At 50.0% G+C, this 24,252-nt stretch overlaps 1 protein-coding gene across 4 annotated transcripts in view; it reads left to right on the top strand.

Moving 5' to 3' along the window:
* Positions 1-20,075, top strand: part of Sptbn2 (spectrin beta, non-erythrocytic 2) — a 40,837-nt gene extending 20,762 nt beyond the window's left edge. For all 4 annotated transcript variants that reach the window (XM_055610630.1, XM_055610631.1, XM_055610628.1 and 1 more), the window contains 27 exons: positions 62-220; positions 427-729; positions 1,722-1,875; positions 2,074-2,944; positions 4,970-5,107; positions 5,480-6,236; positions 6,906-7,108; positions 7,467-7,557; positions 7,737-7,883; positions 9,984-10,247; positions 11,765-11,989; positions 12,243-12,332; positions 12,776-13,036; positions 13,124-13,254; positions 13,444-13,648; positions 14,156-14,530; positions 15,332-15,576; positions 15,682-15,820; positions 16,255-16,339; positions 16,600-16,796; positions 17,094-17,236; positions 17,320-17,395; positions 17,469-17,519; positions 17,703-17,923; positions 18,172-18,345; positions 18,869-18,911; positions 19,228-20,075. In XM_055610630.1, the coding sequence (XP_055466605.1) occupies positions 62-220; positions 427-729; positions 1,722-1,875; positions 2,074-2,944; positions 4,970-5,107; positions 5,480-6,236; positions 6,906-7,108; positions 7,467-7,557; positions 7,737-7,883; positions 9,984-10,247; positions 11,765-11,989; positions 12,243-12,332; positions 12,776-13,036; positions 13,124-13,254; positions 13,444-13,648; positions 14,156-14,530; positions 15,332-15,576; positions 15,682-15,820; positions 16,255-16,339; positions 16,600-16,796; positions 17,094-17,236; positions 17,320-17,395; positions 17,469-17,519; positions 17,703-17,923; positions 18,172-18,345; positions 18,869-18,911; positions 19,228-19,455 (5,976 nt within the window). In that variant the 3' untranslated portion in view covers positions 19,456-20,075. The remainder of the gene's footprint in view (positions 1-61; positions 221-426; positions 730-1,721; positions 1,876-2,073; positions 2,945-4,969; positions 5,108-5,479; positions 6,237-6,905; positions 7,109-7,466; positions 7,558-7,736; positions 7,884-9,983; positions 10,248-11,764; positions 11,990-12,242; positions 12,333-12,775; positions 13,037-13,123; positions 13,255-13,443; positions 13,649-14,155; positions 14,531-15,331; positions 15,577-15,681; positions 15,821-16,254; positions 16,340-16,599; positions 16,797-17,093; positions 17,237-17,319; positions 17,396-17,468; positions 17,520-17,702; positions 17,924-18,171; positions 18,346-18,868; positions 18,912-19,227) is intronic.
* Positions 20,076-24,252: the final 4,177 nt, after the last annotated feature.

The raw sequence follows: 24,252 nt of genomic DNA, 5'->3' as shown, positions 1-24,252 counted from the left end.
GGCCCCGGTCTTCTGTCCTCTCCCCTGGTCCCACTGCACTAATCCAGTCTCTACCTCACAGGCCTGGGAGCGGCTAGAGAAAGCTGAACACGAGCGAGAGCTGGCCCTGCGCACAGAGCTGATCCGCCAGGAGAAGCTGGAGCAACTGGCTGCTCGCTTTGACCGCAAGGCTGCCATGCGGGAGACCTGGCTCAGTGAGAACCAGCGCCTGGTGTCCCAGGTAGGACTCGTGGGAAACTCGGGATCTGGGGCCCAAGGCCTGCCCAGGAGAAGAGACAGTGAGGCAGCATGAGGTGACAGAGAGGGTACAGAGAGCCACTACCTAACGTTGGCATGTGGCAGCCCAGCATGCCCTGGGGAATAGACAGAGCAAGCAGAGGTACTGCCCCTTGATTCTCAACCTTCCCGTCTCTGCCTCTGTCACAGGACAACTTTGGTCTGGAGCTGGCCGCAGTGGAGGCTGCTGTGCGGAAGCATGAAGCCATCGAGACAGACATTGTGGCCTACAGTGGCCGGGTGCAGGCGGTGGACGCGGTGGCCGCAGAGCTGGCCGCCGGACACTACCATGACATTCAGCGCATCGCAGCGAGGCAGAACAACGTGGCCCGGCTCTGGGACTTCTTACGGCAGATGGTGTCTGCCCGCCGTGAGCGACTTCTCCTCAACCTGGAGCTGCAGAAAGTGTTTCAGGACCTGCTCTACCTCATGGACTGGATGGCAGAAATGAAGGTAGTAGCTGCTTGTGGCATGACTCAGCTGGGCAGGAGTCCTGGGGTGTGGCTGCCTGCCCCGCTCACCCACTCAGCCCCTCCTAGTTCTGATGAGCAGGGCTGACGGACTGAAGCTTGGTTGGCTCCAGGGTGGCCCTCGGCAACCCTGGTCAGTGTGGGGCTCCCAGCCTAGGAGGAGAGAGTCTGAAAAGCCATAGACACCCACCAGGTGGTTCTAAGGCCTGGGGTCACTGGAGCAGGTGGTTAGGTGAGGCCTTTCTGAGAGAAAAGGCCATTTGAGCTGAGGCAAAGAGCCAGCCCAGAGAGCTCTGATGAAAGCAGGTTCTGGTCAGAAGAAATAGCGAGCCAAGGCCCTGGGCTGAGCTTTTGGGCACGTGGTGGTTGCAAAAGTAGACCGGTAGCTATAAAGCGGGGAATGGCTGACTCCATTAGAGCCCCGCGGGCTTAGGCAAGGAATTTGGATTTTACTTGAACAGAGTGCTTAAAGGGTTTCAAAGAAAAGGAAAAGGTGTGATTCCGCCTCATATCTTAAAGGACCCTTGGGCTACTGTGCGCAGAAGGTCTGTGGGCAGCAAGAGTGGGAGCCGAGAAACAGGCTGCCATCTTCTAGTCTGGAGGGTGGGTCTAGAAGAAGACACTGAAGGGTGCTGGAATGGAACAGCGATGGTTGTGGGTACCTGACTCTGGAGCTGAGATGAGTCACAATAAAAATTCCAGAGCAGGATTAAAAACAAAAACAAAAACAAACCCTGCTTCATGGAAGAGCAGTTGAGGGTAAGGAACCGAGTATGAGGATGGAACCAGGGTGTTGCCGTGTATGTGAGTGAGCAGGTATGCTCAGAGTGTGACACGGAACTATCAAAAAAGGGAGGAAGAGGCAGTGAGGTGGGCAGGCTGTTGGGGTGCTAGGCTCTGGGGGGGATCGGCACTGGCAGGCTGTTGCGGTGCTAGGCTCTCAGGGCGGCACTGGCATACTTGTGTCTCTGGCAGGGCCGGCTGCAGTCTCAGGACTTGGGCAAGCACCTGGCCGGGGTGGAGGACCTGCTGCAGCTGCACGAGCTGGTGGAAGCTGACATTGCAGTGCAGGCTGAGAGGGTGCGAGCAGTCAGCGCCTCTGCCCTGCGCTTCTGTGACCCAGGGAAAGGTGAAAACTGGGGGGAAGGACTGGGAAACAGGGAGCAGGCTTGTCCTTTGGGAAAGCTCGGGGGCAGGATCACCGATGAGGAGCTAACGGTGATAGATCCGGAAGAAAGACCTGCCGGGGAGGGCTGGGGTGATTCATGACAGGGGTGGCTGGGGAGCGATGTAGAGCCCTGGACCTCTGGCTTGTTTTTCTTTTCAGAGTATAAACCATGTGACCCACAGCTGGTGTCAGAGAGGGTAGCCACCCTGGAGCAGAGCTACGAGGCCCTGTGTGAGTTGGCAGCAACTCGAAGGGCCCGTCTGGAAGAGTCGCGTCGTCTCTGGAGGTTCCTCTGGGAAGTGGGTGAGGCTGAGGCCTGGGTTCGGGAGCAGCAGCACCTCCTGGCCTCAGCTGATACCGGCCGGGACCTGACCGGTGTCCTCCGCCTGCTCAACAAGCACGCAGCCCTCCGTGGTGAGATGAGTGGCCGTCTGGGGCCCCTGAAGCTCACCCTGGAACAAGGCCAGCAGCTGGTTGCCGAGGGCCACCCTGGAGCCAACCAAGCCTCAGCCCGTGCAGCAGAGCTGCAGGCCCAGTGGGAGCGGCTGGAGGCCCTGGCCGAGGAGCGAGCCCAGAGGCTAGCACAGGCTGCCAGCCTCTATCAGTTCCAGGCAGATGCAAATGACATGGAGGCCTGGTTGGTGGATGCACTACGCCTGGTATCTAGCCCTGAGGTGGGGCATGATGAATTCTCCACACAGGCCCTGGCCAGGCAGCACCGGGCCCTTGAGGAGGAGATCCGAGCCCACCGGCCCACACTGGATGCCTTGAGGGAGCAGGCTGCAGCCCTGCCCCCTGCACTGAGCCATATACCTGAGGTACAGGGCAGGGTGCCGACTCTGGAGAGGCAGTATGAGGAGCTGCAGGCCCGGGCCGGTGAGCGTGCCCGAGCCCTGGAGGCAGCCCTGGCGCTCTATACCATGCTCAGCGAGGCTGGGGCCTGTGGGCTCTGGGTAGAAGAGAAAGAACAGTGGCTCAACGGGCTGGCCCTGCCTGAGCGCCTGGAGGACCTAGAGGTGGTCCAGCAGAGGTAAGGCCCACCGTTTCCCTTGAGGTGCATCACCTGTGAGCTGGGGGCCCAGCATGGGGATGCAAGTACCGATATAAACTGCTACATCTCTCTGAACCTTAACTGCATCCTTTGAGTCCTAACTGTCACCTCTTTATAGGGGTCTGTTGTTTCTCTTTCAGTATGTATCTTTTGAAGATGTGCTCTTTGTGCATGGGTGTTTTTTCCCTGTGCACTGCCTGTGCCTGGTGCCTGCAGAGGCCAGAAGAGGGCGTTAGATCCTCTGAAACTGGAGTTACAGATGGCTGCATGAGCCACTGTTGGCACTGGGAACTAAACCTATGTCCTCTGCAAGAGCAACCAGTGCTCTTAACCAATGAGCCATCTCTTTTGCTCTTGTCTTTAGACTGTTGAGACAAGGTCTTGCTCTATAGCCTAGGCTTGTGAACATTCAACAATCCTCCTGTATTAGCTTCCTGAGTGCTGTGACTAGAGACATGTGCCACCATGCCCAACTACTTAAATTTTTAATGAAAGTGTTAAGCATACTCAAAAGTCAAGAACATGTCATAACAAACCCATGTGCCCATCCCCCAGACTCCATTGTCAGTATGTTGCTCATTTTGACTATTTCCATATTTAAAAGCAAGTCTCTGGTATGATTTCTCAGGATGGTCCCTTTAAGAACGATGAGGAAGCATCCTAATACATACTGATAATACTTTTTAGTTATGTGCGGACTTAAAATAGCTGCATGTTTGCAAGCTGGATGTGGAGTATGCTTGTGATGCCAGCCAACATTTAGGAGGCCATGGCAGCCTTATAGGTCTGAGACCATTCTGGGCTGTGTAGCAAGTTCCAGGGGAGCCTGGGATACATAGTGAGACCATGACTTAGAAGAACAAGTTTTAAAATATATACAGGCTAAAGGGATTGCTCACACACACACACACACACACACACACACACACACACACACACACAGAGAGAGAGAGAGAGCTGTATCCAAAAAACAGTAAGTAAACCTTATAATCATTTAGAAAAGGGCATCTTTTTTTCTTTTCTTTCTTTTTTCTTTGGAGAAGGTTTTCACTGTGTAGCCTTAGCTGTCCTGAAACTTGCAATGTAAGCTAGGCTGGCCTTGAACTCACAGAGATTTACCTTCCCAGTGCTGGCATTAAAAGCACATGCTACCATGTCCAGCTGAAAGGACATTTTTATTGAACCTCAATACCATTATTACGTAAAACAAAATTAGTAACTCCTAGATATCACCTACTGTCAATGTATAATCAAATTTCCTGGCAGTTTTTGAAGTGTAAGTAAATTTTGGGGGGTTGGGTTTTTTTGTTTTATTTTGTTTGTTAACTTTTAAGATCTCCTATATCCTGACAAACTATAGCCCTCGTGCTAAGTCCAGCATGCTGCATGAGTTGGCTTTTCTGTGCTGTTTTGTAAATGAAGTTTTATTGGAGCAGATCCATGTCCCCTCATTTATGGATCATTGTGGCTGGGTTCATCCCACCTAGCAGAGTTGAGGACTTGGGGCTCAGACTGACTCATCAAGCCAAAACATTTATTTACCTGGCCCTTTTCAGGAATGCCAGGTGTCCCCTCCAAAAGAAGATGTATTTCACATCTTTACGCCTAGACTTTGATTTTGGTTGTCTTTTTTTGCTCAGAGTAGCAGGATAGGGTTTGGGTAGGTGGTTAGGAGGTAAGCGCCCCAAAAGGAACACTGAGGTTCTGATGAAGTGGGGACCCACCCATGCCACGATTGAATTTGACTTGCTGTACAGGTACTCCTGACTTTGAACCTTCGCTATGTTTTTGAGCAACCCTACAGTGGGTAGTTTTTCTCCTCATTTTGAGGAGTTGGGGCCTCTGACCCACAGGTACTATCAACCTTTTAGGCTAAGACTAGCTCAGCATGCTGGGACAGACGCCTCATGTTTAAGGGACAGTGTTTCTGTGGGTGTGTGAGGGAAGCTACCCGGGTGCCTTGCTGCCTCACACCATTCAGGAACTGCTATGCTCTCGCCTCAGGTTTGAGACCTTGGAGCCGGAAATGAATGCCCTGGCTGCCCGCGTCACTGCTGTCAATGACATTGCTGAGCAGTTGCTGAAGGCCAGTCCACCAGGCAAGGACCGAATCATCAGCACTCAGGAGCAGCTCAACCACAGGTGGGCTTCAGGTGGGAGGCAGAGCCCCAGAGACTGACACTGTAAAAAAAGAAAAGAAAGCACTTACTAGGCAGTGCACATGGCAGTTGGAGGAAGAATGTGGCAGAGCCTGGAAGGATGGTCAAACATGTGGAAGGAAGCCTGACTGGAATACGTTGAGAGAGAGAGAGAAAAAAAAAAGGTTGTAAAAGGAATAAAAGAAGAGGTCAGAGCAGTCCACAGAGGCTAGGAACTATCAGAAAAAGGAAGCCAAGTGCAGAAAGCAGAAGCAGGAGATGTATGCAAAGAGAGCAGTAGTAGGAGGTTTCCAAGTACCCAGCCAAGGCAAGGAAGCTGAGCCCTTCCACATGTAGACCTTTTCTCTACTCACAGGTGGCAACAGTTTCGGGCCCTGGCAGATGGCAAGAAGGCAGCCCTGACATCAGCCCTGAGCATCCAGAATTACCACCTAGAGTGCACCGAGACCCAGGCCTGGATGAGAGAAAAGACTAAGGTCATCGAGTCCACCCAGGGCCTGGGCAATGACCTAGCTGGTGTGCTGGCCCTGCAGCGCAAGCTGGCTGGCACTGAGAGAGACCTAGAAGCCATCTCTGCCCGGGTGGATGAGCTGACCCAAGAGGCAAATGCCTTGGCTGCTGGGCACCCAGCTCAAGCCCCTGCCATCAACACCCGGCTTGGAGAGGTACAAGCTGGCTGGGAGGATCTTCGGGCCACCATGAGGCGCCGAGAAGAGTCCCTGGGTGAGGCTCGGCGGCTGCAGGATTTCCTGCGCAGCTTGGATGACTTCCAGGCCTGGCTAGGCCGCACACAGACTGCTGTAGCCTCTGAAGAAGGGCCAGCCACCTTGCCCGAGGCAGAAGCCCTCTTAGCCCAGCACGCAGCCCTGCGGGGAGAAGTGGAGAGAGCCCAGGGCGAGTACAGCCGCCTCAGGACCTTGGGCGAGGAGGTGACCAGAGACCAGGCTGATCCCCAATGCCTCTTCCTCAGGCAGAGGCTGGAAGCTCTTGGAACCGGCTGGGAGGAGCTGGGTCGCATGTGGGAGAGCCGGCAAGGCCGCTTGGCCCAGGCCCATGGCTTCCAGGGGTTTTTGAGAGATGCTCGCCAGGCTGAGGGCGTGCTCAGCAGCCAGGTAAGAGCCCGGGGAACATGGTAAGAGGAAAATAGGGATCAGTGGAAGGACAAAAGAAAGTGGCTGAAGGGATAGGCCAGTACTGGTGGGTGGAGTAGTTGAGCAAGCAAGATAGGCAGGAAAAACATATTAGAAATATGTTTTAATAACATATTTTATATGTTATTAAAGTGGTTCTCAACCTTCCTATTGCTGCAGCCTTTTAATACAATTCCTTATGATATGGTGACCTTCAACCATAGAATTATTTTGTTGCTACTTCATAACTGTAACTTTGCTACTGTTAGGAATTTTAATGTAGATATCTGATATGCAAGATATCTGATATGTGAGCCACAGAGGGTTGTGATCCATAGGTTGAGAACCACTGTGTTATTAGACTGTAATAATTCTAAAAAAAAAAAAATTTAAATGTAAACATAGCCAGACTGACTTCAGAAGAAATGAAAAGCCTCACTAGTCCTGGAACTATTAAACACATCAATAGTTACAAATAAGGTGGAACAGGATTTGGACTGGTAAAAGTCCTCCAGCCCCCACATTAGTGCCCCTGCCCCATCTTCAGAGCCATCTGGACTGCCTTGTTCCTTACCAGGCTGGTGCCTGTGTGCCTCTGGGCAAGTCCTCTCAGAAGGGGTGTACCTACATGCTATACTCTCTTCTGCACAGGAATATGTTTTGTCTCACACGGAGATGCCAGGGACACTCCAGGCGGCAGATGTGGCCATTAAAAAGCTGGAAGACTTCATGAGCACCATGGATGCCAATGGAGAACGCATCCGTGCACTCCTGGAGGCTGGACGACAGCTGGTGTCCAAGGGCAATATCCATGCTGAGAAGATCCAAGAGAAGGCAGACTCCATCGAGAAGAGGTGTGATGAGGCTGGTGGACCAGGGGGGAACCTTAGAGGAAAATAGTGGAAGAGAGGGTGGCCTAAAAGCTTCAGATACCAGAGAATGAGTTCATCTGTGTACAGCCGAACTGACAGATGGCAGGGAGTTGGAGGCACATGACCAAACTAAGGATGATCAGAGTAGATTGTCCTGTAGAGGCTGGGCCGGGATCTACAATGGTCTTGCCACATCAAGGCAAATTGGAGCCTACTAGGATGGCAGGCCTGGAAAGCAGATTCCTTTTGGCATCCCTGGGAGACATCATTCACATAGGAGGAAGGCTGGGCCTTCTAGGTGAGTTAAGGGTCGTGGTTGCATGCTGGGCTGTCATTGCAGGCACAGGAAGAATCAGGAGGCAGTGCAGCAGCTTTTAGGCCGCCTTCGGGACAACCGAGAGCAGCAGCACTTCTTGCAAGACTGTCAGGAGGTGAGGCCCTCAGTTCCCTGGTGTCCCTGTGGCATTTCCTAACCATTCATCCCTTTCATCCTTCGTGAAACACACCCTTCATGGCTTCTTCTGGAGTCTTCTGCATCTCCTAGCCCATCTGCTCCCCCACCCCTTCCTTCTAAAAGATCTCCTTCATTCCTGCTTTATGCTTCTACCAGCTGAAACTCTGGATTGATGAGAAGATGCTGACAGCTCAGGATGTGTCCTATGACGAGGCCCGCAACCTGCACACCAAGTGGCAAAAGCACCAAGCATTCATGGCTGAGCTGGCAGCCAACAAGGACTGGCTGGACAAGGTGGACAAGGTAACTAGTCTGCAAGATGAGTGAGCCTTTGGGGCTTTTTGGAAGATCCTGGACATAGCATAGGCTGAGGGGGCCTAAATTCAGAACATAGTTCTTTCCAGAGGCTTAACTGCCAGAGTGGGAAGTTATAGCCTGGGGATGAAATTCTGTCAGACAGAACTTCAAGAAAACACAATAGACTAGAAAGTCAGTTGTGCCTTGGGTTCAAGGTCATAGCTGTGTCTGGATCTGGAGCACTACAGCCCTCTTTATTCAGGGCCTGCAGACATTTGTGAAGGGCGGGTAGGAAATACTTCAGGCTTTGTAGCCCACATAGCTTGTGCTGCAGCTCCTCATCTCTGCTGTCGGAGCACAAAGCCGCCATAGAGACTAATGAGCACGCTGTCCTCCAATAAAACTTTCTTCATTAAAACAGGCAGGAGGACCAGATCTGTCCCTCTGCCAGGGTTTGACAACCCTTGTCGTCATTCCTAGGACTTTGTCTCCCACACAGCTCTGTCTCAATTGCTGGGGATAAGTGAATATTTACTTTTACTCAGCAAATATTCCTAGAGATGGTGATGTTGCTAGGTTGTGCATGGCGTATCAAAAGGAGGCATTTCCCCTCCCTCAAGAGCATATTAACTGGGAGAGGAGAGCGGTTTGCAGTGTGTGCTTTTGCTCAGCAGATACATACTTCTAGTACCATACGCAAATCACTGGAAAGAAGGTGATGCTACCACTGGCTTAGACTTCAAGGAAAAACACTGTAGCCCAGATGTGAAATATACATAGGTGGCTAAATCAAACCCAGAGCAGAAGGCTAGTGTGATGGCAGAGGCTTGTAATACTAGCTACTTGGGAAGCTGAAGTAGGAGGATCACAAGTTCAAGGCCATCCTGGACAACTTACTGAGACTCTGTCCCAAAATGGAAAGTAAAAAGGGGGCCGTGGCTTTGTCTAGTATGTACGGTCATTTGTTCAATGCCCAGGATTGCAAGAATAAGTGAAAAGATCCAGAGTACAATACACTAGGTACCAAAAGGTAGAGTCCATAAAGCCTGGACACTAAGCAGAGTAGACATGAAGGAATGCAGCATCCAGGGCCATGCTTGGAAGGCATGGAGAATGTGAGCAAGCAGAAATACTAGGTTCTACGTTGAGAGTAATGATAAGCAGGAGACTAGAAGTGTGGGGAGGAACGGGGAACAAGGAGGAAGTCATCCTGTTGGGAGCACAGAAGGTATGACAAGGTAGGAAAAGTGTCCTGGGCAAGGTCAGTAAAAGCCTGGATCACTGTGCAAAGAGTGTGCTAAAAGCTTTGAAGCCACACACGCCAAGCTAGCCTTTGATCCTCTTCATTCAGCAGCCATATAAAGGGTCTGAAAGCATCTGTGTTCATGGTCTCAGGACAGAGTCCAGCTTCAGGAGAGGTGACCCCACAGGAGGGGAGTGGGAAGAGAGCATAGTCTAGGCAGGATATGTTGAGGCAGAGTTGTAGCTCAGTAGTAGAACATGTGTTTAGCATGTGTGAGGACTAGGATCTATCCCCAGTACCACAAGTGAAGGGAGGAAGAGAAGATACCATCATGCCAGGCTTGCCAGCAGGCTGTGGTAGCTCGGAGCTACTGGGATACCCTGGGAGACTATGCAGAACCTGAAGTATTGTTTCAACCAAAGCATGAAGTTGCTGAGTAGTCATCCATCCCCTACCTGTCTGCTGTTGGTTGGCGGCACTTCTGACTTCCATAGAGACAAGTCTTCAAGCTCAGAGGCTAAAAATAGGAAGACCGTGTGAGATTTGCTTGCTGTAGTGCAAGTGGGAAGACGTGAGTTAAAAAACATGAAATGAGCCAGGCACGTGGTGCATGCCTATAACACTAGGGAGTCAGAGGCAAGCGGATCTCTGTGAGTTTGAGGCCAGCCTGGTCTATAAAGTGATTCCAAGACAGCCAAGGCTACATAGAGAAATACTGTCTCAAAAAAAAAAAAATCGTCTATTTATTACATTAGAACTGCTTGGTACACTTCAGTTCTCTGCTGTCCAGATCTCTGGCCTGTGATCAACCTGCAACATACAGTATCTAACTCTGGCTCTTACACCTTTGTCTTCTCACCTAGGAAGGGCGGGAGCTGACTCTTGAAAAGCCAGAACTCAAAGCCCTAGTGTCAGAAAAGCTGGGGGACTTGCACCAACGCTGGGATGAACTTGAGACCACCACCCAAGCCAAGGCCCGAAGCCTTTTTGATGCCAACCGGGCAGAGCTATTTGCCCAAAGCTGTTCTGCCCTGGAGAGCTGGCTAGAGAGCCTGCAGGCCCAGTTGCACTCGGACGACTATGGCAAGGACCTCACCAGTGTCAACATTCTGCTAAAGAAGCAACAGGTATGCAAAGGGACCTTTGGGGAAGAGTGAACAACAGGGAAATGAAATTCAGGAGGCCTGGCAGATGACATCTTTTAGCATTTCCGACAGTGGTTTCCATTAAAGACTGCATCACAGTCTACAGGGCTCTGTGTCACTCAGGGAAGTTAGGAGACAGGCCACCCTACTAATCGGACAGGGAAACTCTAGCTTTAAAAAGATATTCATTAGTAGAAGGTATTATTACTTAAGGTGTTGCCACAGTCTGTTGTCTGTTGCTACAGTAAAATACCAGAGACTAGGTGATTTATTTTTTATTAATTTATTATATGTACATTGATGCTTTGACTGCATGTATGTCTGAGGGTGCCAGATCCCCTAAAACTGGAGTCATAGACATTTGTGAGCTGCCATGTGGGTGCTGGGAATTGAACCCGGGTCCTCTGGAAGAGCAGTCAGTGCTCCTAACCACCGCACCATCTCTCCTGCCCCTGACTTTGTTTTGTTAGGTTTATTTTGGCTTGCAGTTTTGGAGTCTAGAGCTTAGCACCAGTATCTGCTCTGTTTCTGGTGAGAGCCTTGTACTGTGTAGTAAGATGACAGAGTAGAATGGAAATTGGCTCGCGTGAAAGAGACAAAACACAAGAGGCAGCCTCGCTTTACAGCCTGTTCTTGTAACTAATCCAGTCCCATGGGAACTACATAAATCCCTTTAATGGCCTACTCCCTTGTAAAGGCCTCTCTACTGTCTGTTGACACTTTTCTTTGAGGACCAGATTTCAGTATAAGTTTTAAGGGACATAAACCACAACTAAGCCATAGCAAGTCTACAAGAATTTTACAGCGGGTGTATTATTCAGCAGAGCCAAATGAGAAATATTTTACATTTTGTAGGTTATATAACCTCTGTCACAGCAATTCGACTTTGTCTTTATCTTGTAAAAAAATAGATATTAGACAGATAGAAAGAAAGATAGACAAATAAATGTTGTGCATGATACATAGGAGGAATGGAGATAGGCACCAGTATACTTTATTTACTAAAGAGGCTGCATTTGCTGATTCTCTGACCCTGTGGGTCCTGGAATAGCAAGGGGAGAGCACTTTCCCTGGAGGGGAAAGAGCCACTAGGTTCCTTGTGCTCTGAAGGCAGTGTGGAAGCCCAAGCGAAAAGCAAAGCATGCAGCCTCCAGTGTAGCATGCTGTGCCTCCGGCGCCCTCTTCTGACAAGACTGGCATTGTACCAGCTGGACAGAAAAAGGCTCACAGGGTCTAGTTTCAGCGTCTCAAAGTAAGTCACAAAAGTAGATTTGTGACTGAGACAATGAATTCATAATATGCATAGTTGTCACACAGTCCTGGAATACATGTGTGTGTGTATGTATGTATAAAAGTTTGTGGCTGACCTATCCAAACTGTTGTTCTGGGCTGAGGCCCCTGGGATCAGGAATCGTGACTGGCTTGATACAGGCTTGTGTCTTCTGAGTTTGAAGGTGGAAATGTGGCATTGGCATCTCTTTTCTCATCTGTGTTCGTAGATGCTGGAACGAGAGATGGCTGTGAGAGAGAAGGAGGTAGAGGCTATCCAGGCGCAGGCAAAGGCCCTGGCCCAGGAAGACCAGAGTGCAGGGGAAGTAGAAAGGACCTCAAGAGCCGTGGAGGAGAAGTTCAGGGCCCTGTGTCAACCCATGAAGGAGCGCTGCCAGCGCCTGCAAGCCTCCCGAGAGCAGCACCAGTTCCACCGGGATGTGGAGGATGAGATAGTGAGTCACCAGGCTGGGCATGGGATGGCAAGTTGCTCCCAGCCATGTGGCTCTCTAGCCTCCTTCCTGGGCAGTGGGGAAGTGCCTCAGGAGGTGGCCTGTTCCCTCTTTATATGTTGAGAGTGTCCCCTCTAAGGTTGTTCATGGGTGTTCTGCAAGGTCCTGTACCCTGGAATGAGATGGCTATTTCTTAACCACACAACTGTAGCCTAGGTCCTCCCTGCATCTTCATTAAGCTTTTCTTTCTCTCCAGTTGTGGGTGACTGAGCGGCTTCCCATGGCCAGCTCTATGGAACATGGCAAGGACCTGCCCAGTGTCCAGCTTCTCATGAAGAAAAACCAGGTGAGACAGAGGACAAGGGTGAAAACAAAGTTTCTAAGAGCCTCCTCACACTCAGGCTTTGGGGGAGGTGGAGGATGGGTGCTGTTGTTTTGAGACAAGGTCTTAGTATGTACCTTTGGCTGACCTTGAACTTACAGAGATCTACTTGCTTCTGGCAGGATTAAAGGTACATGCATGCCGCTGTGCCCAGCTCCTTTGTTTTCTCCTATTGCAGCTGTAGACCTGGTGCTTTAACTTTTCTCTAGCCCAAGAGGGTGGCCTCTGTTGGTAGGAAAGTCTGAGGACTGAGGGGCTATCATATTGTATCCTTGAACCTAGACAAGAATCTGCTAGAGGATTCAAGAAGAATGTAGGGAGGACTCAAGGTGGAGCAGGTCTAAGGGGGACATAGGCTTGCGGTTCCTTTTGCAAGCCTTTCAGTGTATCTTCTGTGGCCGGGATAGACCCTGCAGAAGGAGATCCAGGGCCACGAGCCCCGCATTGCAGACCTCAAAGAAAGGCAATGTACCCTGGGAGCAGCAGCAGCAGGTCCAGAGCTGGCTGAGCTCCAGGAAATGTGGAAACGCCTGAGCCACGAGCTGGAGCTTCGGGGCAAGCGGCTGGAGGAAGCCCTTCGAGCCCAGCAGTTCTATCGTGATGCTGCAGAGGCTGAGGCTTGGATGGGTGAACAGGAGTTACACATGATGGGCCAGGAGAAAGCCAAGGTGAGAGTCGGAGCAGTGCTGGTTTGTGTGACCAATTCTTCCTGCCCCTGGCACCTGCTGTCTGATGTCCACTTTTCCCTCTCTCAGGATGAGCTAAGTGCCCAGGCAGAAGTGAAGAAGCATCAGGTATTGGAACAAGCCCTTGCTGACTATGCCCAGACCATCAAACAACTCGCAGCCAGCAGCCAAGATATGATTGACCATGAACACCCAGAGAGGTGAGTGTGTGAGTATCAAAGGGCGAAGACCCTGGAAGAGAGGAGGGTTGGTTCTGGGGAAGTACAGGGAGTGTGGCATCTTCTGAACTGTGCACACAGAATAGTCTAGAAAGCTGGGAGAAGCAGGGACTTGGCAAGCAGTGAGGAGACAGAGCTCCACAGAACAGGCCATTCTCTCTACCCCTGCAGCACAAGGCTAACAATCCGCCAAGCCCAGGTGGACAAGCTGTACGCCGGCCTGAAGGAGCTGGCAGGAGAGCGGCGGGAGCGCCTGCAGGAGCACCTCAGGCTGTGCCAGCTCCGCAGAGAGCTGGATGACCTGGAACAGTGGATACAAGAGCGGGAAGTGGTGGCAGCCTCCCATGAACTGGGCCAGGACTATGAGCATGTGACTGTGAGTGCCGCGCAGATCAGAGCCCGCAGGGAGTTCAGAGTGCTGAGGGTAGCGACAGCACCAGAGAGAGTAGGCACTCTGGTGGGTTTTGAGTTATATAACCTGTACAGAAAGAGGGGCACAGGGCTGACCACAGGTGAGGATAAAAATAGTTGTTACTCTTCCAACAGACCTCAACAAAACAGGGTATTTTCAGATTCCCTGCTGTGGCTGACCCTCTGGTGCAGAAATCTAGACCACAGTTAGGATGTCCTTGTTAAGGGTTAAAGGTGCTTTTTGTAGGATGTCAGGTGCCATGTAGGACTGTGTATTATGTTACCCTAGCTATCTTAGTTCATATATGTTCCCTGGTGAAATTCCCCAGTGATGCTTTCTCGGGACATGTAAAAGTGTAGATTCAAAGCTGCCATACCTGCTCACTGACCAGTAGGTTCTCGGTTTTGGGGAGAGAAATGGCTACTCTTCAGTAGGTCTCATCCCTCTCTCTACAAATGTTTCCTCCATTAGATGCTCCGGGACAAATTCCGAGAGTTCTCCAAGGACACCAGCGCCATTGGCCAGGAGCGTGTTAAGAGTGCCAATGCACTGGCCAATGGGCTCATCGCTGGAGGCCATGCTGCACGGGCCACTGTGGCCGAGTGGAAGGACAGTCTCAACGAGTCCTGGGCGGACCTGCTAGAGCTGCTGGACACCAGAGGTCAGGTGCTGGCTGCTGCCTACGAGCTGCAGCACTTCCTGCATGGGGCCCGCCAAGCCCTGGCAAGGGTGCAGCACAAGCAGCAGCAGCTTCCAGACGGGACCGGCCGCGACCTCAATGCTGCTGAGGCCCTGCAGCGCCGGCACTGTGCCTACGAGCACGACATCCAAGCCCTCAGTACCCAGGTCTGACCCTAGCTGAACAGGTGGGGAAGGGAAGGCTGAGACGAAATGGGAGGGGGGAGTCCTGTGTGCCGGGGAAGATCTCTCAGAGCTTGGGAAGATGGCACTCCTGGAGAGGCATTTGGAGATGAGGTTAAAATCACTCAAGAAAGACAGCTCCAGCTAGCGTTCATCAGCCACCACACTTGGGCTTGTTTTATAGCGTGTGACACACACGTGTGTCGGCACACCTGCCACAATACAGTATGGAAGTCAGAGACTACATCTAGGAGTTGGTTCTCTCCTTGCTCTTTAAGTCCTGGTAATCAGGCTCGGGCAAGTGCTTTTTACATACCAGGCATCTGGCTGGTTAAGTTCACGCTTTTAATGAGGACCCATGGCTTTTTCAAATGGTTCCAGTGGCTGCGAGCTCCTTCATGATATGCCAAAACCTACCTGCTGATGCCAGAATTCTGGATCCACAAAATTAACACAGATCATTCTTTCAACCCCATATGACCAGTGAGCTCCCAACCCAAATCTCCTCTGCAGGTTGTACCTCTCATTTGAGTGATTTTTAGTGTCCCTATATACCCTGGCTAGAAACAGCTCAACTTGATTTTAGAACCCTATCCCCTGGGCTAGGCCTGGCCCCAGGTGAGGTCCTACAGAATGTGGTAGGTAGGCCTCTGAACCTTGGTTCCTCCTACCATCTCTCTGGCTGATGAAACAGACAGGGAGTAGGAAGCAGTGCAGGGATGAGACGGGCTTCAGCTCCACTGTCTCTCAGCTCTGCCTGACTCAGACCTGGGTTCCCCCCCACAGGTCCAGCAGGTTCAGGACGACGGCCGCAGGCTGCAGAAGGCCTATGCTGGAGACAAGGCTGAGGAGATTGGCCGTCACATGCAGGCAGTGGCCGAGGCCTGGGCCCAGCTCCAGGGAAGTTCTGCTGCCCGTCGTCAGCTGTTACTGGACACCACGGACAAGTTCCGGTTCTTCAAGGCTGTCCGGGAGTTGATGCTGTGGATGGATGGGATCAACCTGCAGATGGATGCCCAGGAACGGCCCCGGTGAGGTTCTTAGTGCCTGGCGCCCTCCTCCAAAGGCTGTGTGATGCTACTAGTGGCTGCAGTAGGGCTGGGGCAGCCAGTAATATCATCTTTGTATCGGCCCAGGGATGTGTCCTCTGCAGATTTAGTCATCAAGAACCAACAAGGCATCAAAGCAGAGATAGAGGCCAGAGCAGACCGCTTCTCCTCCTGCATTGACATGGGGCAGGAGCTACTGGCCCGGAACCACTATGCCGCTGAGGAGGTAGGCGAGACCTGGAGAGAATCTAGCTAGCCACACTGAACAGGGACCATCCCTGAAAGTTTTCTTTCTATTCATTTTGCTTGTTTTGTTTTTTTGTGGTTGTTTTGTTTTTGAGACAGGGTCTCACCATATAGCTCTGGCTGGCCACTATTCTCTTGCTCTGTCCTCTCAACTGCTGGGCTACAGGTGTGTACCACCGTGCCCAGCTTTGTAATTTCCTGTCTTCTGCTTTTTGTCATTCTTTCTCAGCAAGAATTCTTTCACTCTCTTCCCTCTCAATGCTATCCAGAGATTTCTAAAGTCTCACTTTTCCTCCCAGAACTATTTTCCTCTCCTCTTGACATTAGAAATCATTGCTGTACTTTGGTGGCTCCCAGGGACCTTGGAAAAGCCCCACGAGGGACTAAGTCATGCCTCCTTTCCCTACTCCCCAGATCTCAGAGAAGCTGTCTCAGCTACAGTCCCGGCGCCAGGAGACAGCTGATAAGTGGCAGGAGAAGATGGACTGGCTACAGCTTGGTGAGCCACTGAGGGAATGTCAGCAGGAGGGAGGGGCTTGTGAAGGAAGGCCTTGGCATTGCTTATCTGTGGTAGCCACAGTGCATGATTCCAGGAACCCTGGGTGTGGAATTCCAGGATCCTATACTTGGAACCTCCTGACAGTGCTTTGGGACAATGTTCTTTGTCCCTGTACTTGGGTTTACCCCTGCTATCATGCCCTGCCACTACGTACTCTAATCTTCCATTTTTGTATTACTACCCCCCTCCAATCATGGCAGTTTTGGAGGTGCTTGTGTTTGGGAGAGATGCAGGGATGGCAGAGGCCTGGCTGTGCAGCCAGGAGCCATTGGTGCGAAGTGCAGAACTGGGTTGCACCGTGGATGAAGTGGAGAGCCTCATCAAGCGGCATGAAGCCTTCCAGAAGTCAGCAGTGGCCTGGGAGGAGCGTTTTAGTGCACTGGAGAAGCTCACTGCGGTAAGAACTGGAGCCTCAGAGGTGTCCAACCCCACTGCTGCCCTGGACCTGTTCTTGTCCCTATTGAGAAGACATTTCCTCTCTTCCACTGCACTGCCTGTCTGCCTGTGAGCTGCGAATGCTCTTCTGTTCCGTGGCCACAGGTGTCAGTTAGCCTGGGTGCGACTAAAGCCCCTGTTTCTTGCTCTACCTTTTCAGAGTCTCTTCTCCATCTTTCCTGTTTTATTGGGCTAGAGCTGAGACTCTTCAGCTTTTCTCCTCATCCTGATACTTGCTGACCTCAGCATTTCTTGACAGCTGGAAGAGCGAGAGAAGGAGCGAAAAAGGAAGAGGGAGGAGGAGGAACGGAGGAAACAGCCCCCTACTCCAGAACCCATGGCTAGTCAGCCCGAAGGGAGTCTGGTAGATGGCCAGACAGTTCCTGACACTGCCTGGGATGGGTAAGAGCTAGATACCTGGGCCAGGAGCCTGAGCTTAAGCAAGCCACAGACTAATTACTCTGTGTCACATTTGATCATTTTAGAACCCAATCAAAATTGCCACCAGCCACACAAGCGCCCAGTGTTAACGGGGTCTGCACAGATGCAGAGTCCTCACAGGTAATTCCACGTCCCCGAACATCCCTTTTGACCCTGCCAGCCCCCACGTCCTCACAGCTTCTTGTCTTTGCAGCCCCTGTTGGAACAGCAAAGACTTGAACAGAGCAATGTCCCAGAAGGGCCTGTGAGTCTCTGGAGGTGTGGGTGTGGGTACTTGAGAGATGAAGGGACAAAAGAAGTGGGTGGAGATCCTGGAACAGAAACTTGGGCTGGGAGACCAGCTCTTGACCATAGAACTTCCTGATTCCAGGACAGGGTACCATCCAGGTCTTCTTTTAGCAATGGCATTGTTTTCCTCCCCTCACAGGGATCTGGCACAGGAGACGAGTTGAGTGGGCCCCGGGGAGAGAGGCAGACCCGGCCCCGGGGCCCTGCTCCTTCCCCAATGCCCCAGAGCAGATCGTCTGAATCAGCCCATGTTGCCACCTTGCCCACACGAGGTCCTGAGCTCTCTGCGCAGGAACAGATGGAAGGGATGCTGTGCCGCAAACAAGAGATGGAGGCCTTCAACAAGAAAGCTGCCAACAGGTATCAAGCCTGGCAGTGCGGAGCCTGTGGCCTTGTAGGCTCCTTCTCTGGATGGTTTCCTGGAAACTTCCTAGACAAGGAAGAACAAACTTTATAGGAGTTTGTCCTTTGGGAAAGAGCTGGAACTTAGAACTCTCATAGGCACAGAGGAGGGCCTCAAGTGATCCAAGACAGGAGTGGAACTGTGAGTCCCACAGTGCCCACAGAGGCCTGCCTCCCAAGTTTCTGACCCTGTCCTATCTCCCCAGGTCCTGGCAGAACGTGTACTGTGTACTTCGGCGTGGGAGCCTCGGCTTCTACAAGGATGCCAGGGCAGCTAGTGCAGGAGTGCCATACCATGGAGAAGTGCCTGTCAGTCTGGCCAGGGCCCAGGGCAGTGTGGCCTTTGATTATCGGAAACGCAAACATGTCTTCAAGCTGGGGTAGGAACCAGGGTTACTCTCAGGTTGGGATGGAAGGAGTCAGAAATAAGGCAAAGTGGGTGGATCATGAGCAAGGTCCATTCAGAGGGAAGGAAGTTCTTGGACATGAACGGAGGTGCTTGGGTACATTTGTAGGTGGAAGAGAGTGGAGATTCTGGATCCTGAATCATTCTAGAATAGAGGAGCTAAAAAATAAAACACAGGCTGAAAAGTTATCTTGGGTGGGAAACGGGAGGGCAGGATACTAGCTTACCCTAGCTTTCAGGGGCCTGCCCACTGCCAGCAAAAGCCTACATGGCCTCAGCCAGAAAGGAGATTACCATGGCCCTCTGCGCTCTAGCAGAAAGAATCTGCTTTTGCACATCTGCAGAATCCTGAAACTATGAGGAATGTAGAACACGATCTGGCCTTGGGGGCCGTGCCTTATCAGTCCTTCCAGTCCTGGGAGAAATCTGAGCCCACAGCAGCACTGACATGCCTAATACAGGTTCTTAGCTCTGTCCTGTGCCTTCTCTCCTAACAGCTTACAGGATGGGAAAGAATACTTATTCCAGGCCAAGGATGAGGTGAGCCTTCCCCTGTCCTGCCATTTTCTCTCTCCCTGCTGGTGTTGGGTTTTATGTGATAGGGTCCCTGCTGGTGATAGGTTTTATGTGATTGGTTCCTACTCCAGAGTGGCCTTGAACTCATAGCAATCCTCCTACCTCAGCCTCTGAGTCCGGGTCCACAAGTATATGTCACCATGACCAGCTTGTCCTTATCCTAAAGGGGTCTTTTTTTTTTTTTTTTTCAATCTCTTTTCTGTTCCCTCCTATCATATTTTCCCTGTATGCTATAGTCAAAGTCTTTGAGTATGAGCTGATGTCTCCCTGTCCCTTGCAGGCAGAGATGAGCTCATGGCTGAGAGTGGTGAATGCAGCCATTGCTACTGCATCCTCTGCCTCTGGAGAGCCAGAAGAGCCAGTGGTGCCCAGTGCCAGCCGAGGCCTGACCCGGGCCATGACCATGCCCCCGGTGTCACAGCCTGAAGGCTCCATCGCACTTCGCAGCAAGGATGGCAGAGAAAGAGAGCGAGAAAAACGATTCAGCTTCTTTAAGAAGAACAAGTAGTTGGGGGCAAGACTCCCAGGCCAGCTCCCTCTCTCTGTTCAGGAAACTGCCAGGGACTGTCCACAGGGACTACCCTCTTGTCAGGACAACTGCCTGCTGCTAGGGTCTGCTGCTAAGGTCAGCCCATCACCAGGAACTGTCACAGGGGACAAACAAATGTTCCCACAACCTTCTCTTCTGCTATTTAATTCAACTGGTGGTGGGACCCAGGCAACCCCTAATTCCACTCTTTTTCACCTTGTCACCTCTTCCCGAGCCTCCATCCCCCCACCATGGTGCAGATAGCGTCACCCCCAACGTGGGCTATGTGGGAACCACTGTCCCTGCCTCAGGGACATTGTGCCACCACAGCTAGGGTGTGCCATCCACCATCCAGTTCTTTGCCTCTGGGATCAGCCAGGACCCTCTCAGAGCTGAAGCAGGACCCGAGGGCAGGAGCGCCAGATGATGGAGTCGGAGGCGCTGAAGCCTTCCCTGCCTATCCTGCCTCACCCTCTGACTCAAGTGGCTGCTCCTCTCCAGCCACTCCAGGTGGCTCCCAAGTGTGAGTTGTTTAGGAGTAGCCACATCCTTGAGTCTATCCGAGGAGGTGATTAAACAGCTCAGCTTCTCTCACTGCCTCTTGGTGTTGTTCCTTTCCTGACCATAGCCTCTCTGGTTCCGGCCTCCTGGGTGTCAGAGACACACTGTAGCCCCAGCTTCTGAGACCCTGAGAACCCTGCCTCCCATCTCAGTCTCCCCATGATAGGAATCTGTTTCACTGGATCAGCCAGGCCAAGCCTCTGTTTAGACCAAAGACATTCACTGTGGGTTGGGTTCATGCTGATTAACAGTAACTCTCCCTGGTGCACTTTTCTTTCTTCTTTAAAAAAAAAAAAAGGCTTAATTTCTTGCAGTGCTGGTGGAGCCCTGGGCCTGGGCCTGATAGGCAGGCACTCTACCATTGAACTCCACTCCTAGCCCCATAGTTTCCTCACTCTCAAGTCTCTCAACTGTTTTTAGTAAGAGGTGGTGAGGGATATTCTCACAGCCTAGTCTTAGCTACTTCTCAGCCAACAGAAGAAAGGTGAGCCCCAGCTTTCTCTTTTCCATAGCATCAAGGGAGCTCAGGATCAGAAGAGTGGTAGGGTCCCACTTCCTGAACTCTAGAAGAATGTCACCCTAGGAAGCCATAAAGTATTTCCTGAGCATGTAAATAAACACACAACACATTCTAGAGATGGAGAAAAGTATTTTGCTTAAATTTTGGAGTTTTTAAAAAGCTATTAAAATTGGAAGTTTTGGGTCTGCTTGATTTAGGAAAACTGTCTTCAGCATAACCCCAAGGAGTCCTGACTACCATCAGTGAAAACAATGGCAAGCAGTCAGGTGCATGCAGACTATGAACTAGCACCACACAGCCCCAGAATGGCCTCCACACCTCAGACCTGGCACAGCAGATCACTCACAGGGTAACTCTCCTTTCTCTTAAGGGGATTCAGTACCCCACAGCAACAGCTCATCCACGGGCAAAATAATCATCAGTAGGATACAGACTTTTTGTTTCATAATTCAAGAATAACTGAAACCTGCCCTCTTACACATTGGAGAGTTACTGTGGAGGACTCAGATCATGAGGTTCTGCAGAGGTGGTATGTGTGAGAGAGGGATTAATAGAGAAATGATTGCCTGGATCTAAATGGCAGGAACACAACACTGATGGATGTGTTCCTGCAGAAAAGTTCTTGCAGGAGTTAGGTGAAAAGCTACTGAAGCTACTTCAGGTTAGGATTCCCTACTGGCAAGACTGAGAAGACGATAAGCATGGGCTAGGAAACAAGCCTTCAGGAGAGAAATGTTTGAATGTTGGTGGAAGAGAGGAAAAGACCCAGGGAGATGGTAGATGGAACGGAGCGCTGAAGGATACAGAACAGGTTAGGCCTCAAAAATAGCCTCAGTGTCTGCCCCGCAGACTGGTGGGAAACAGAAACAGACAGAACTGGGTGAGTTACATAGAAGTGAACTTGTTTGCATCTTTACTGACTACCACTAACAAGGGTGGGTTTTGCTTGTGTTGACGCATATGGTAGCCACTGGCCTTATGGGACTACTGAGTACCCAAAGTGTGGTAAGTCTAAACTTTGATGTGCTGAAGTAACAGATTCCCAGGACTTCAAGGGAAATTCTAATATCTCAATTTTTATATTGATTACGTGTTGAAATGTCAGAAATATTAAAATAGATTTCAAGTTTTTATATTTTGTTGCTTTTGGAAATTTGTATTTAATTAATGTATTTATTCAATGTGCTTGTTATGAAACCTAGGACCTTGTGTATATTAGATTAATGCTTTATTATTGAGTTGCACCCACAGACCATTTTCCCAGTTTATTTTGAATTATTTTTACGGCTCATTATATCTCCATTGGATGGCACTTTTCAAAATGGAGCACAAGCCTAAAAGTGGGAGGTACTGAGAATGGAAGAGAACACAGACTACTCTATGACTTGGGGTAGGAGAGGGTATCTTAAAGAGAACAAAGAGCAGGCTTTATGAAACAGTAATTAATTTGGTTATATTAAAAAGGATTTCCCTCCAAAGACAAACATGTATTTTTGTCTACTACAAACATGTAGTAGAATGACAAGGTATTTAAAGCCAATTAGAAATAGCTACAGCCAGGTGCGGTGGCACACACCTGTAATCCCAGCACTCAGGGAGGCAGAGGCAGGCGAATCTCTGTGAGTTCAAGGCCAGCTTGGTCAACAGAGTAAGTCCCGGACAGCCAAGGCTACACAGAGAAACCCTGTCCCCCCCCCCAAAAAAAAAAGGAAAAAAACAGCAATAATATGCATGAAAGTCCTACAGCTCAACACAAAGCCTGTAACCTGAAAGACAGGCAGGAATTTGTTTTGTTTTTTTTTTTCAAGACAGGGTTCCTCTGTGTAACAAGCTCTTTCTGTCCTGGACTTGTTTTGTAGACTAGGCTGTCCTTGAACTCAGAGATCCACCTGCTTCTACCTCCCAAGTGCTGGGCTTGAAGGCATCCAGCCTGACCCAGGAAAGGTGATTTAAATTCACACAAACCCCAAGACTTTAAGAACAAGAAGATATTTTCCAAATCATTAGTAATGAGACAAAAACAAATCAAAGCAAGTTAGGAATAACGCCTTACACCTCTTCAACTGACAAAAATTAGGAAAGTGAATGTCAATCCTTGGTAAAGACAGAAAAACAAAACATCAGTGTCCCTCGCGTGTTTCAAGGTTATTCTAGCAGAGCTTTTCTGGGAACTTGGTACTACTTAGACAAGTTAGGGTTTGGCTTTTTTGGTTGGTTGGTTTTTGTTTTTGTTTTGGAACAGGGTGTCTCTGTATAGCCCTGGCTGTCCTGGAACTTGCTCTATAGACCAGGATGGACTTGAATTTACAGAGATCTCCCTGCCTCTACCTCCTAAGAGCTGGGATTAAAGGCATGCGCCACCAAGCCTGGTGACATGTTAGTGGTTATATACATTCTATGACCTAGCAACTCAGCAAATTTACCCTTGAATTTATATTCCTCTACAGAATTAAAACACATATAGACTGTTATCCACAATGTAGTGTAAAATGCTGAGGAACTGAGGCAATTTTAGCATCTTATCTCCAACAAAGGGAAGCTGAAATGCATGGCTGCGCAGCAAGGAGTAACTCAGAAACTAAACTTTACATATCACACTCAGTGAGGAAAAGCAAGGAATAATTAGCTACATAACATACATTTACATAATTTAGACAGTTGTACAAAGGGTGAATCTTGTTTAGGTCCAGCAAAGAAGCCAACTGTAAAAGGGTATTTGTGAAAATATAGAGAAAGTTTGAACATAAATATTAAATGACATTGACATACCAGTATAGTTATTGAGAGGTTGAAGAGATGGCTCAGCAGTTCAGAACAATTACTGCTCTTGCAGAGGACCCCAAAATTTTTTACATTGCATTTACAAAAAAAGAAAAAAAAACACATTACATTGGACAGTTCACAGTTACCTACAACTCCAGCTCAATGGGATCCGACACCCTCTTCTGGCCTCCACACACATGGCATATATTCACAAAGACACAACCATATGCATGATATTTTCTTTTATTTCCCCTCGAGATGGAGTTTCTTTGTGTAGCCCTGGTTGTCCTGGAACTTGCTTTATAGATCAGGCAGCCCTTGAATTCAGAAATATACCTGCCTGTGCCTACCGAGTGATGGGATTAAAGGCATATGTCACCACCACCCGGATCACATAATTTTTTTCACTATTAAAAAAAAGAAGGAAAACCAGAAGCTAGAAATGGTAGTACACAGCTGGAATTCCCATCACTTGGGAGGCTGAGGTAGGAGGATGGTGAATTCAAGGCTAGTCTGGGTTACACAGCAGCCTAGACTACCTAGTAAGGCCATCTCAAAAAGAAGAGAGAGAAAAGGAAAGGAATGAAATCAAAATTTTATAGAAAGATGGTAACCGTTAGTGGAACATTAGTTGAGACCTCATGGAATTTGGGAAGAGGACAGAAACCAAAATACAGTGTATGAGGTTGGGTGATAGCAGACCCTGAGTGGATTCCAGGACAGCCAAGAGTGCAAGAGAAACCCAATCTCCGTAAAGAAAGAATGTAATTTTAAAACTGTGTGTCTGTTAATACAATTAGACAATGGCTTCTGAAATGACTGGGAAACATGGATTTGGTAAAGAAACATTTCCAAGTAGCTTGTATAGGAAATCAACTTGGGGAGTTGGTCTTTACAGTATCCGAGGCGCTGGTGTTGGAACTAGCGCAATG

This window comes from Psammomys obesus, unplaced genomic scaffold (genome assembly GCF_907164565.1).
Source record: "Psammomys obesus unplaced genomic scaffold, mPsaObe1.curated_primary_1811, whole genome shotgun sequence".
In the NCBI taxonomy this organism is placed as follows: domain Eukaryota; kingdom Metazoa; phylum Chordata; class Mammalia; order Rodentia; family Muridae; genus Psammomys; species Psammomys obesus.
This window is presented reverse-complemented; position numbering and strand designations above follow the sequence as displayed.